General features: G+C 48.1%; 1 protein-coding gene and 1 long non-coding RNA gene across 2 annotated transcripts; both read right to left on the bottom strand.

Annotated features, from left to right (window-relative positions):
* Nucleotides 1-565: 565 nt before the first annotated feature.
* Nucleotides 566-5,055, bottom strand: LOC119102360 (uncharacterized). Its single transcript, XR_005094687.1, has 3 exons — nt 4,998-5,055; nt 4,358-4,494; nt 566-617 (listed from the first exon to the last, which is right to left on the bottom strand). It is a non-coding gene; the product is annotated as an uncharacterized LOC119102360 (long non-coding RNA).
* A 10-nt stretch (nt 5,056-5,065) lies between these two features.
* On the bottom strand, nt 5,066-13,155 carry LOC119102961 (solute carrier family 22 member 21-like). Its single transcript, XM_037226411.1, has 5 exons — nt 13,131-13,155; nt 6,755-6,864; nt 6,324-6,458; nt 5,919-6,001; nt 5,066-5,178 (listed from the first exon to the last, which is right to left on the bottom strand). Exons 3-5 carry the CDS (start codon nt 6,443-6,445, stop codon nt 5,066-5,068), a joined length of 318 nt encoding a protein of 105 aa, XP_037082306.1. The 5' UTR covers nt 6,446-6,458; nt 6,755-6,864; nt 13,131-13,155.
* Nucleotides 13,156-13,436: the final 281 nt, after the last annotated feature.

Genomic DNA, 13,436 nt, shown 5'->3' with positions numbered 1-13,436 from the left:
CCTCTCTCTCTCGCTCTCTCCTCTCTCTTCTCTCTCTCCTCACCTCTCTCTCTCTCCTCTCCTCTCTCTCTCTCTCTCCTCTCCCTCTCTCTCTCTCTCTCGCTCTCTCTTCTCTCTCTCTCTCTCTCTCCTCTCTCTCTCTCTCTCTCGTCTCCTCTCTCTCCTCTCTCTCTCTCTCCTCTCTCTCTCTCTCTCTCTCTCTCTCTCTCTCTCTCTCTCTCTCTCCCAATTCCCCTCCCTCTCTCTTTTTCGAACACATCACAATGCTTACAAGAACCACTCGACGCTGCTGGTACCTCAGTGGGGCTCCACGCAAAAGAACGCGCACTTCATCTCGTCGCCAATCACACCGATTCTCTACCTCGTAAACGCTCTCATCAGCATATCAAAGCCCACAGCACGGGCGGCATCGCTTAAACGGCATGACCAGATGACTCATTGACACAACACTGAACAATACTTGGCGTATCATCGCGAGCGGCGGCTGGCTGCATCCGGCGGCGTCTCTGCGGCGCCGGCGCCTGGTGTCCCTCCATCGACCCGTCGTGACCGGTCAGGAAGACTGCCGTCGGCGTCGCCGGGCCACCAGACACGGGATCGGCAGCCACGCCTGGTCGCTGCGGCGGCGCGGTGCGAGCAGCGTCACGACACCGGTCGCCGTGTACGGCAGCCGTCGCCCGGTCGGTGGACTGGTTAGTTGGGCTTTCGAGTGCTGGGAGCGCATGGTTATGCATCAGGTGCAGGTGCTGACCGGCGGGAGTGAGTGGCCGGGCCCTCTCTTCACAGTGCGAACAGTGTTAAAAAGTCACGGTCACATAGCGGAACACAAATCATACTGCACTCTACCATATCTCGACATCCCCCCTTCCCCAAGTGTCCAGCGCTTGGTGGCGAGAAGGCAACCGTTTTACGTGCATTGCGGCTCCGCAGGGCGCCAGGGCGGGGATGTTCTTCATCGCTCAGTACAAGTTGCCTGTCACTGCAACAGACTTTTTACGTATCATGGGGCTAGAACACAAATACTTTTAATATATTTTTACTTTGTAAAACTTATATTTCAATACTAACACTTGAGAATACAAATACTTTTCAAGACTTACTTTTGGCAAAAACCTACTGAAAACTACTTTCCCTCTAAACAAGATGAAAAATGACTTGAAGCACATTATTTTCATTACTGCGGCAAATTGAGTTACAGACACTCCACCTGGTAGGCAAATTTCCAATATTCATTCTAACCGAAAGTGTACCTCAGAAAGAGACCACATGTCTGCCGCTGGCACCATACCCCCGCTGGTGATATTAGGATAAGTGATCTCGTAACATAAATCGATTTCCGCGAACACCTACCATTAACCATTTCATTGCTGTTTTTTGAGGGGTTATCAAGTTGCGATTTATATTTGCATACAAATTAGACCTATCTGTATCTGTATCGGTATGTGTGCGATTTACATTTGTATCGAAATCAGTCGCATCAAAGAGCAGAGCCGGCAAAGAATGCCGTGAAACGACAGAAGAACTGAGAAATGCTTGACCTATTTCTTTCAGTCATGTTAATTTTACCTATCAAGCTATCGACGTGGAACCGCCTGAATATCATTGGAAAGCCTAATATTGATGTTTTCATTCAAGCTGAGAGCACCTCAGCATAAGGCTCGTGCGATATCATGTTTCAGATTTCATAATTGATTTTACTGCAACTTCCTGCCATGGCAACAAAAACTTCTGCATGTCCAATGCATGGCTGAACAAGAAGGTTGTTGAGCGCACTTAGCTGCCTCGAAATCATGAGCAGTTTTCTTAAAACGTGTCATCCTACCTCATATCACTGCTAATTACCAAGATTGCGTCACTATTAAGTGAAGTCAACTGCCTCTGTCACCTTCTCCCAAGCTCGTTTCCAGGCACATTACAACTTTTTGGAGCCCACAATCAAAAGCACGGGCGGGGGGAGAAGGGGGCAGTCCCTTTCTCTTTGGCTTCGGGAGGCTCGAAAGGCCCACGGACTTCAAAAGCTGACCGGAGGTCGCATTGAAGCCCCATTGACTCAGGGTTCCTGGGTCAATGAGCAGCCACCTGTGTCCGTTCGGGAATCCACCCTTTCCTGGACAGAGGACCCCGTCGTGGCAAGGGGTCCTTAGATGGCCAGGAGCAGTGTCCGAGGGGCCCGAGGATGGGCACGAAAGGTCCCTCGGTTGGGCAGAGGGGGGGGGGGGGGCAAAGCTCGAAGGGCTAGCTGTAGGTCACAATAAGGACCCTGGCTCGCAGAGGCCGGAATATCAAATGTCAGACAAAAGGCTGTCACACACCGATCGAGAGAACCCGGGCTGTGTGAGCCTCTATTTCAGCCAGATATCACCAAAATCAACAGTCGGCTCCCGTGCCGGTCTGAGCCCTCTGGACCCATTTCCCAAGCAGGGACAAGACCGGGGACCCCGATCCGCATTGGTTGGGTCCCTGAAACAACGAGTTGGCCCCGTGTTGGTCACGGAACACTACAGTGCCTTACGAGGGTCCCGGAAGGTTCGCCACCCCTCCGCGTCTGCCTTGGCCAGAGGGCCTTCAAGGAGGGGACAAATGTATGGGGCACTCATCTAACGTCAGTGGGAAATAATCTTAGGGTACGAACAGATGTCCTACGGTGTTCCAAGGTACTCCTTTCAGATGCGTCATCATTTTTGTCCTGCCCCTTGGCAGCCGCTTAGTGCTAGTCGCCTAGGCTCAGGCCGCGCGGCCTGCGGAGACTGCAACAGCGGACGTCTGGGTTATTGCTTCAAGACTTGCGAGTGTGTGTGCTCAAAAACTTTATAGTATAGTGGCTTTACCTATCCGTTATAAGGAACGCATGCACATGTCTGGACAAACGACACCGGTAAGCCACATCATGCAAATTTTGGTTTCCATTTCGATCTACAATCGATGTTCATTTCACAGGGTTTGCATTTACTCTGCTGGGCCCCAACAAAGTCTGGAAAAAACCTGATTGATGTCAGTGTAGAGGGAGGACAATGAATCATTGTAAAATGAATGCACCGGAAATTACCCCATGCAGACATATAATGTCTGGTTAATTCAGTCTTCAAACTTCAAAATGCTTCAAACTTCAAAACTCAAACTTCAAAACTTCAGTCGGACTTCCAAAATGCAAACAGAATCGCATTCTCCGGTTACTTCTGGCTTCTGCGTCAGTTAAAGACGGAACCAAACAAGAATGAGACCAGGAAAATCGATCTCCTCAAATTCAAGTAGGCCGAATCCGGCGATTCCTTGTGGAGGCTTTTTTTTTACCAACAGGTGGTCTTCGTCAACACTGATCCCCGCGCCCCCCCCCCCCCACATACACTAAGACCCTGATTGTGCCCCCTCTGCCGCCACATTCCTTGTTGGACTGAAATGTCTTCCTGTTGCTCGCATCATCGTGGCCACGGGTAAAATATTGATGATAGCGATCATTGACTCATGGGACTCATCAGAGGTCCGATACCTATGTGTGTGTGTGTGTGTGTGTGTGTGTGTGTGTGTGTGTGTGTGTGTGCTGTGTGTGTGTGTGTGTGTGTGTGTGTGTGTGTGTGTGTGTGTGTGTGTGTGTGTGTGTGTGTGGTGTGTGTGTGTGTGTGTGTGTGTGGTGTGTGTGTGTGTGTGTGTGTGTGTGTGTGTGTGTGTGTGTGTGTGTGTGTTGTGTGTTGTGTGTGTGTGTGTGTGTGTGTGTGTGTGTGTGTGTGTGTGTGTGTGTGTGTGTGACATTCGGTCACCCGCTTCCCTCCCCCATCTGTCATCCAAGACAGTGTAATCTTCAAGCACAGTCGCTATCTTACTCCGTTTAAATGGTATCCGCAGGACATGGTTCCCGTAGACGGCATGAACGTGATATGGCCCGGTCCGACTTAACTTCAAACTTCAACCGTATGGATCGCTTTAAAATTAATCGTTATAACTTGTACATTACCGACAGTTGCTACCACTATGATCTCCAACTGTTGCTTTAGCACGCTAGTTTGTGGACTTGGGCAATGCTTGATAACCTACAGGCGAGGAGGGAGGAGAAGCGATCGAAGCGAAGGGGATTAAGTTATTTTAAAGTTACCATCAAATTCAAGAACACTCCGGCTTGATATTAAAAAGTCCGCGTGCGTCTAAGACTTTGCACGTAGTAACATCCACATTAGTTCTATGATATAAATTCCATTCCATGAACGCCTGACGTTGTAGACATAAAGGCCGATTTTTTACGATCTTTAGATATGAGTTTCGAGCCTTGGCACCGAAATGGGTAGTTTCCATCCCAATGGCACGGCGTGCTCGTCCAGGCAGCTCGTTCCACGTGCCCCACACCCCTACCCTGCGGAGCACCCACCGTCCGAAGTCAGCCGCCTCGGCGACCGTGGTGGGCAGGTCGCGTCCACTCGTCTCCGGCAGGAAGGCCGTCATGCCGCCCGCCAGCAGGCCACACACCCCGAAAATGCAGAGCGGCAGCGTGGCCGTGTCGTCGCCCTGGCCACCCAGGTCAGGTCAGGCCAGCTCAGGCTACACAGCTGTGCCCTCGCCATTCGGCGGGCGCGGGCAAGTGGGTCCTGCCGGCCGCCTCACGGGCTTGAGGCATGTCTCCTTCTGGCCGCCGCCGAGGCGAACGGCGGGCGGGGGGGTAACGACAGCTCTACCCGGCTGCCCGTGTCGTGTTGTGACGGGTGCTGGCAGAGTGTGGCCGCAACGCGCGCCGAAAGAACCGATAACTACGAGTCCACAGCAGTTTGCCTGGCATGGCGACGGGTACACGCCAGCTTCCACCGCGAGAGAAGTCGCGGGGATAACTTGATACAGTATGCCAGTGACAACCATTCCAAAGATGACGACGACATAAAGGAAACCACCTCCAGTCGCCTCGCAAGTCGACAACGTTGTACAGCCAGACAGTGTGCTACATGTTCGCAACATCAGCGTTATTATGAGCGAACTTCGTCACCTTGGCTGCTGAACGCGCCAGCTTCTGTAGTTACCAGATCGGCGATGACCGGTGCGAGCACGGAGCCGATTCTTGAGCAGGCTGAGGCCATGCCCACGCCCATCACACGCATTCCGCTGGGCACAGCTCCGCCGTGTACAGGAACAGGAGCGAGAACGCTGACGCCGCGCCGAACTTGCCCAGCAGCGCCAAGGTCGTCGTCAGCCACTCCAGTTCTGAATTGGACCCGAGATGAGATATGTAACCCGCTCTCGAGGGCTGACAGACAGCACCCGCTCGTCTCAATTGCAAGCCACCAACGCGTGGCGTCCAATGTAAACCGATATTTAGACGACTAACAACTGATCAACTGCAGGTCTGTTGTGTCGGGGTAGGCACGCATGGTGTGCTTGAACTGGCCGAGAAGACAGCCGCGCGCGTGTGATTTGTTTGATCTCTCGGTTGTCCCGTATTTGACTCGTTTGGATTTACCGTCTCCATTTGACGATGTGGCCTTGAAACATGCATTGCAACATTTGACCGTACAGCAGCATTGCGGGGACTCGTTCACTCAATCAAAGAGGTGGCGGATGGCAGATGCGACTGGGATGGCACCTTTCTCCCAAATGGTAAAAACTCAGTCTTAAGTCTCGTTCATTCCCCCCCCCCCCCCCCACCGCTGAGATGAGTCGCCGTTGGGGGGAAAATATTCTAATGCATCAGTCAGCATTATGGCGTTATTTCAGCAGCATATTCAAGAAGAAGGAATCATCGCCAGAAAGAAACAGTTTGTTACTAGAACCATCGCTACGGAAGCAACCCTGGCTCAAAGATCGCCGTTGGGAGGAATGACCTGCACACAGCTTGGGAGAAACATGCCCAACACATAATTCCTCCTGTCGGCACATGCCGCACCTTGTCCGGGGAGCACGCTGCGCATGACTCAGTGTTGACAACGAGCCGGCGCATGACTCACCGTTGGCCGGCACGAGTCCTGCGCAGATGGCGCCCAGTCCGCTTAGCAGGAAGGCACCACCTATCACCAGTTTTCGACCGAGTCTGAAATGGTCCAGCCAAGCCGTATTATAAACACGTGTGTACCGCGGTTGTCGCATCCCTCCTCTCTGTATACTGTTTACCCAGCGGACGCGACCGGTATGGAGCCTTCCCCTAAGGGACGGAAAATTAACGGATCGGCGCACTTCCCAGCTTGTGAAAACAGCTCACAAATAGGCACATAGAACCATGCACGCGTGGTCGACACTTCTTTGCTTCTGATGGAGGCATGCTTCTGTCGTAACGTTTTTCAACTTCATCTCTGATGTGAAGCTTACGACGTTGCACAGGAAGAGTTGCCCTAAAACTGCGACAAGGCACTTACGGATTAAGGGTGAGTGCGCAGAACACGTACGACGGTATTTCAATCAGCATCGTGAGGATGAAGTTGGTGTAAACGTCACCTCCCAGGTCAGTGGACACCATGCCGATGCCGTAGTAGACCATCGCCACCACCAGCCTGGCAACAGCTTCGAGGCGTCAGGTGCGAACGGCCTCGGACCGGGGTCCGCACGTGACGTCGAGAGCAGCGTGTCCGCAGACACAGCTATGCAGCCCATCGTCGACGCAATCACACAGACGCGTAACTCCGTGACGTGGTGCTGATGGCGTCCAGGACCAGGTGGTAACACTATGCCATTCACTCAGGAATTGGGTTTCCATTATGACGTCACACAGAACAGCCCGAGCAGTCACCGCGAGTGCGGTGATCTGAACAAGCGAAAAGCGGGGTTCTCTCAGTGTGTCGGTGCTTACCACTGAAAAGCCAGGATGAACGCCCGCTTCAGGAGGACAGGTGACTTAATCACGCTAATGAAGCTTTCATTGATGGCTTGGGGCTCTTGGAGTGATCCACTGCTCCTCTCCTGCAGAAGTTGTAGGCGACTGTTACCATGTTAGCTTGGCACGCGCCCGGCTGGCCGGTTGGACACGCTTCGCTCGGGAAGTGGTCAGTTTAACGCCGCTGAGATCTCAAGAACCAAGAGATCTAGAGGCGAGAATTCGCAGGATGTATTGGCCTGTGCGTGAACTCATTTAGGTCAACGTTTGGAGTTCCTGGTTCGTGATCTTCGGGTTAAATTAGGTCAAACAAATTCGAACTCCAGACTGGTCTCCAAAGTGCCCCCAAAACCTAGATACATGCTCTCAGCAAAAAGTATCATGCTCATTTAAGGCTAGTGACCTTGTTTGACATTTCAAAGGTCATGGTGACAAAAATAATACAAGATTGATTTGAGTTTTGCATTTGAATAAGCGACAAAGATCACGCTAAGCATTATGTCTCTAGAACAATATGTTGACCAGGTTCATTTTAGGTCAATGATGTTTTCTGACCTTTCACAAGTCCATGGAAGATGTATAATGCGGTTTTCTCCTATCAATGAATTCAAGATAAGTACAAGAAACCGCCTCACGCAGCAAGCCCTACAGTAATAATACATATTGGCTTTGACCTTGGTCTGACATTTCTACTTGACCCTATGGAATTTACTGAATGGAATTCACTGATTCAATCGTTGTGTTGCCTAAAAAAGCATCACAGAGGTGTATGGCTTCGCCAAAATTCCGTTGTTGCATCAGATTAAACCATTTCCCAAAAACAAACTTTGCTGAATCCTTGACCTGACTTTGGCCTGTCGTTTGCCAACATGCTTGCAAGGTATATCTATGTTTTGGGTATCAAACGATCGCTATTCAGTTACCCAGAACCATGCAAAGCTTGGCGCTGCTACGCTCGAAAACCATCCCGTAAAACCTCCAGGGGGGGGGGGGAGGGGTCAAATTTACCCCGCCCAAGAGCGTGTTAAACGGCACCTACACACCTACAGAGAATATGTTAAAAGACGGGTGATTACACAAGAATACTGAAACGGACAAATTACGTTAGTTATGCAGTGCATTTGTGAGGAACGTTATTGACCTAGAAAAGACAGTAGTAATAGCGTTGTTCTCAGAGAAAAACCAGGAGAATGGATATTGAGACGGGTCGATATTTCGGCAAGCATACCTTTATTGAAACAATATAAGAAGAAAAGAAAGTAACTTCTGCTATTATTTCTATAAATGCGTGTTGCTGAAATATCAACCCGACTACATCTCCATTCTCCTGTTTTCTCTCCGGGGTATAAGGCTGTTATTACTGTCTATATATGTAGACAGACAGAAAGCAATGTCCACGTTCAACAGAATTCTTACAGGATCACACAAAATATGTGATTTGGACTCCAAATTCTTCCCCCGCGAATTTATACTGTTCAAGTGGGCGTACTTGTGAATCAAACTATTGCATGCTCAGGAGAGCAGTCATCGCCTGTTTGATGCAGTAGCGGACTTAACAATGAATGTGAAGCCGGCAACTATGCCTTTTGATCAGCATTGGGCAGGATAAAACATCATCACGGATGTAAGGCTAGAAGATAAAGAGCCCGCTCGACGTCCGCAGGATACTATAAATATATATATATATATATATATATATATATATATATATGAAAAAATATATATACATATATATCGTGTGTGTGTGTGTGTGTGTGTGTGTGTGTGTGTGTGTGTGTGTGTGTGTGTGTGTGTGTGTGTGTGTGTGTGTGGTGTGTGTGTGTGTGTGGTGTGTGTGTGTGTGGTGTGTGTGTGTGTGTGTGTGTGGTGTGTGTTGTGTGTGTGTGTGTGTGTGTGTGTGTGTGTGTGTGTGTGTGTGTGTTGTGTGTGGTTGTGTGTGGTGTGTGTGTGTGTGTGTGTGTGTGTGTGTGGTGTGTGTGTGTGTGTGCCTTTCGCTCCTTTCTATGAAACGACATGGTGTAATGCTTCATTTTACCGGGGTTGAGAACTTAAGGTATTTACCTTTTGTTCCCCAACAGAAATATCGCAGGTATGAATATGTTTCCCTTGAGTTAAGTAGACGTTCGTCGCGTGGGTGATGATACGCCACACCAAAGTAAAATTTAAGAGAATGCACCACATTCAAAGATATTCAGGCAAGCGTCAGATATAATGACATAAGCTCACTTCTAGCCACTGACTTGTTTTAGAATGTTAAAGACTGCTTTAGACAACACAATTTCGCTATTTAGTAAATGTCTTGATCAAAGCATTTTCGTCTGCTGATGTCACGGAACGTCTCATGACATCATTTTGCTGCCAGAATAGTCGTGTCAGAATTGCCGCTGTAGCAGACGGGCTGACTCACTTGTAGTACTCTAACTTTCCGAGAGCTGACGGTCTGTTGCTAGAGTCTGTTTGCGGAGCTTAATACCGTTATGTGCTCGTGCTTTGCCTTTTCTTTTGGTGCTCTCGCATATTTGTCCGTGATTCTATATTGTTAACTTCCACTCCCATATCCGGCTACGGTATTTTTCTTAACACGCGCCCGGATGACCGGCTAGATATCCATTTGGTGGGGGTCAAATTGATCCCCCCTTGAGATCTCGGGAACTAAGAGATCTAGAGACACTAAATTTACAGGGTTTTTGACTTGCAAGTGAACTCACTCAGGACAAAGTTAAAGATTCCTAGATCATAACCTTCGGGTCAAATAAGGTCAAACAAGGTCAAATTCCAGGCTGGTCTCCAAAGTGCCCCCAGAACCTAGATAACTTTCTAAGCAAAACGTCACATTCTCAGTTAGTGTAGTGACCCTGATTGAACTTTTGAAGGTCATGGTGACGAAAATCATACAACACTCCTCTGAGTTTTGCATTTGAATAAGCGACACAGGTTATGCTAGACAGTATTTTTCTGAAAAAATGCTGACCTGGGTCATTTCAGGTCAATGACCTATTCTGAACGCTAAGAAGTCCATGAAAGATGTATAATGCGGTTCCCGCTACCAGTTAATTTGAAATAAGCACCAGAACCTATCCCATACAGCAAGTCCTAGAGTAACAAAATAGGCCGGTTTTGGCCTTGGTCTGACCGTTATACCTGACTTAAGGTCAACGTAATTTACTCATTCAATATTTGTCTTGTGCAAGAAAGTATCTCAGGGATGTATGGCTTCGTCTAACACTCCGTTGTTGCATCAGATTGAACGATTCCATAGAAATTAATCTCGCTGAAACCATGGCCTGACTTTGACCTGCCATAGGCCAGCGACCTTACAAGGTACATCTAATTTTGTCATGCTAAACGATCAGCTATTCAATTTTGCTACAGCTATACAAAATGTGGCATCGCTGCACCGCGCCGTTCGGAAGCCATTCTGGAAGAACCTTCGGAGAGGGTCACTTTGACCCCCCCGCCACCCGAGCCCGTGTTAAGGGGAATGTCCTACTTTTGAAGAAATTTAAGTAAGCATCAAATACAATGTAGTAAGCTCACATATAACTTAGTACGCTTTAGGTTGAAAAGGCTGCCCTAGACAACATAATTTCTCTGTTTAGTAAATATGCTCCTCAATGCGTCATTGTTTGAATACGCTATCATACCTTCCAGAATATTGATTGAGACCCAGTTGAAAGCCGTTGTATCTGTAAGTCGTGCTCACGAACGCCAGATATGAACGACCCAACTATTCTTCTTTTTTTGCTTTGATCGCCAAATGGCCAATGGGATGGCATGATCTAAATGACGTTATTATGGCGTCATGAATGCCTGGCTGGCCTTGAAATAGTCTTCCCGAAATAACCTGCACACAGTCGCGGGCGGGAGCTCAGAAACTAAACGGGTTTACTTATGAGTAAGGGCAGAGCTGTGAGCTGCACCAAATGATCTTCCACGTGACTATTTCATTTCAAATCTGTATACAAATGTGGAAAATTTCCTTCAAGTTATTCCATCGCAGTTTTATTTCCGTCATAGCTCGTACCACTGCCTAGCCTCCCGTATTATGCGGCATAAAAAGGATTCATGTTTATGCTTGCCATGACCGCAAGGCATTAGTTGAGGGCCAACTGAAGTTGCTAGAAATGGTGCTGACGCATGCCAGTTTCGGATAACTCGATGATCATACTTTTCCTTGACCTTGAACACCACATGGCCAATGGGGTGGCAGTGTCGGGTGACGTTACTATGGCGTCATGCATGCCTCGATGACCCTAAAGTATTCTGCACGAAATGGTCTGCACAGGTTTGCTGGCGTCGTGCTCAGAAACCAGAGGGAGGTTTGAATCTTTAAAAGAGCATGGCTGTGAAGTGCATTGAATGGTCTTCATAATGGTTATTTCTGTTCAGAACCCTATACGGATGTGAAAACTGTAAACACCCGCTTTAAAACAACAAGTGAAAAGCTAAACGACTAAAATAGCTCTCGGTACCTAAGTCCTCAACATTTGTTCGCAACGTCAAATGATAACTTGAAAGACTTGCCTTTTATAGGCAACCCTTTAGTCGAAGTCATGCCTGTCACATTTTGCGTTCCGCCGCATGACAAGGTAGGCTTTTTCACTGCATCTCATGAAGCTCAAGGTAATGCAAACAGTTACAAACAGTATATATTTAGCTATGTCAGGTCATTTAAAACCCCGTTTGTTCAAATGTGCCACATAGACTAAGCCAAACAGAAATCTTATACGGACGGTATGCACCGCTGACCCATGTATGATGCCAACATCTCAATCGCTACCCAGATCTGTTTGTTTTGTCGTCGTATCATGCTTAGTTCCTGCGATAGCGAGATCGGTCTTCAAACACAAAATGTAATCTGCATGAACTGATCTGGCATATCACCCGAACACACCCACTTGAAGGGTTTCTGCCTCTCAATGGCTTGCTGTGACAAAGGCTATGTATACTGCACTTCCCACTATGCATGGGTGCACAGATCAGAAGAAAGAAAATGGCTCAAGCTTTGATTGATCAAGTAATGGATTATGATTTAAAAGTTCCTAGAGTCAGTTAGACATTTGATTTACCGAGAGGTGCCGGTTAACCGACATTGTAAAGCTAGGGACCGGCTATATTGACGCTACTCAATATTTTGAGCTGAGATCATCCTCAATAGTAGATGACCTCTTGTCTAGAGAGCATGATGCTCAAACGGGGTAAACTCAAGAGAGGATGATGCTCATCTACTAACGTCCCATCGTTGTTCAGCACAACAACATCCTGGCACATTAAAGGTCGTTTTAAATAACTTAAAAATTTTTGAACTCATAAGGCCGAAAACCAGGAGCCTGAATTCCTCCCTTTGTTTCATCAGGTAATGATTGATTTATTACACATTGACATTTATTGATTGGCTAAAGAGTATATTTCTCTAGCATCTTTCGAGGTGGCCTGGTGGGAAAACAAAGCGAGTCCGAGGGCTGGGAAAGGTGGGAAAAATGTCCTTTCAATAAAGGATAGTCTGCGCAGGGGCGAATTTTTTAAAATGAAATGGTGAGACTGCGCAGGAAAGCATTGCTTAACTAAACGTGGGCCGAAACAAACTAAAAAAATGGGTGTTTGTTTTCACGAATTTGGCCCACCTTTTCAAAACTGCAGGGCCGAAACTCTCCAAATAGATAAGGCAACTACACCACTGGAGCTGTGCATGAGGTATCTTGCTTTACTGCCCGACATCGCTATAACGTATTGAGCTCAAAGCAAAATATCCCGCGGTTTTGGCAACGAACGGCTGTGACCTATTCAGGATGACCTGAACCTGTCCTTCAGGACCTGTCCTTTTGGGAACAGATTCCTCGCCTGCAGATTTGACCCCATTACGGCTGTTGTATTTCTTCCCCGAAAGAAAGACTCCTTCGACTCTTTCAACTCACTGATAATGAGTGCTTAACATGGGTGTGCACAGGGTTTTGTGTTGGAGGGGTCTTAAATAAAGTTTTTCACTGAAAACCAAGTTAAGCATGCCGAAGAGACGCGAAATGTATTGCATGACGTCATACAACCTCGAGTGCTCTTGATCCACTCATTTGCACGTGTCTTCTCCAAATGGTTTTAATGTTAGCATTTAGTCGCGCTCATATTGATGCATACCAAGAATTGAGAAAGGAGAGGCACATGTCCCAGGGTTCACTATGCGAGTACGTCCCTGGTGCTCACTGAGCTCCATCCTCTTTGCTCTTAAGAAAATCCTGGCTGCCGCGCTGTAAACACTCGCACGCAACAAACGCAGTAAGCCTTGAAACGTGCACCTTGTCCGTGCACTGAGCAACACGTGCATGCATGAACCCCGCTTTCCAAAGCAAATAATTACCTTCGTGATCAGCTCTTCAGGAAAAGGTTTTTCCATTCCACTTGGCCACGTTTCTTAGCACCTCCTCGGCATTGTCCTTCCGGCCGACTGCCACCAGCCACCGTGGTGACTCAGGAAGAAAGCTGAAACGTCCCGGTTTCATCAGTCAGCTTAGGCATAATCGATTTCGTCGCCGAAAACTGAGACTGTGTGCTGGTACCTTGAGGCTGAGTTCGAGTCTGTCGCATGCTTTTGAATCGCATGAGTTTAGTTTTGAGCCGTGGTGACGACGTGCAGTTCGTACCTGAGTCGCAGCTAGTTCAGAAG

This window comes from Pollicipes pollicipes, unplaced genomic scaffold, assembly GCF_011947565.3.
Source record: "Pollicipes pollicipes isolate AB1234 unplaced genomic scaffold, Ppol_2.1 Scaffold_5724;HRSCAF=6776_pilon_pilon_pilon, whole genome shotgun sequence".
NCBI lineage: Eukaryota > Metazoa > Arthropoda > Thecostraca > Pollicipedomorpha > Pollicipedidae > Pollicipes > Pollicipes pollicipes.
Note: the sequence above shows the minus strand (reverse complement) of the source record. Positions and strands in the feature narration are given on the sequence as shown.

Coding starts and splice junctions, on each gene's coding strand:
- LOC119102961 (XM_037226411.1), bottom strand. CDS start 6,445: ATGGTCTACTACGGCATCGGCATGGTGTCCACTGACCTGGGAGGTGAC. Junction 6,002..6,323: donor TGCGCACTCACCCTTAATCC/GTAAGTGCCTTG, acceptor GGACCATTTCAG/ACTCGGTCGAAAACTGGTGA. Junction 5,179..5,918: donor AGGACTCGTGCCGGCCAACG/GTGAGTCATGCG, acceptor GGTCCAATTCAG/AACTGGAGTGGCTGACGACG.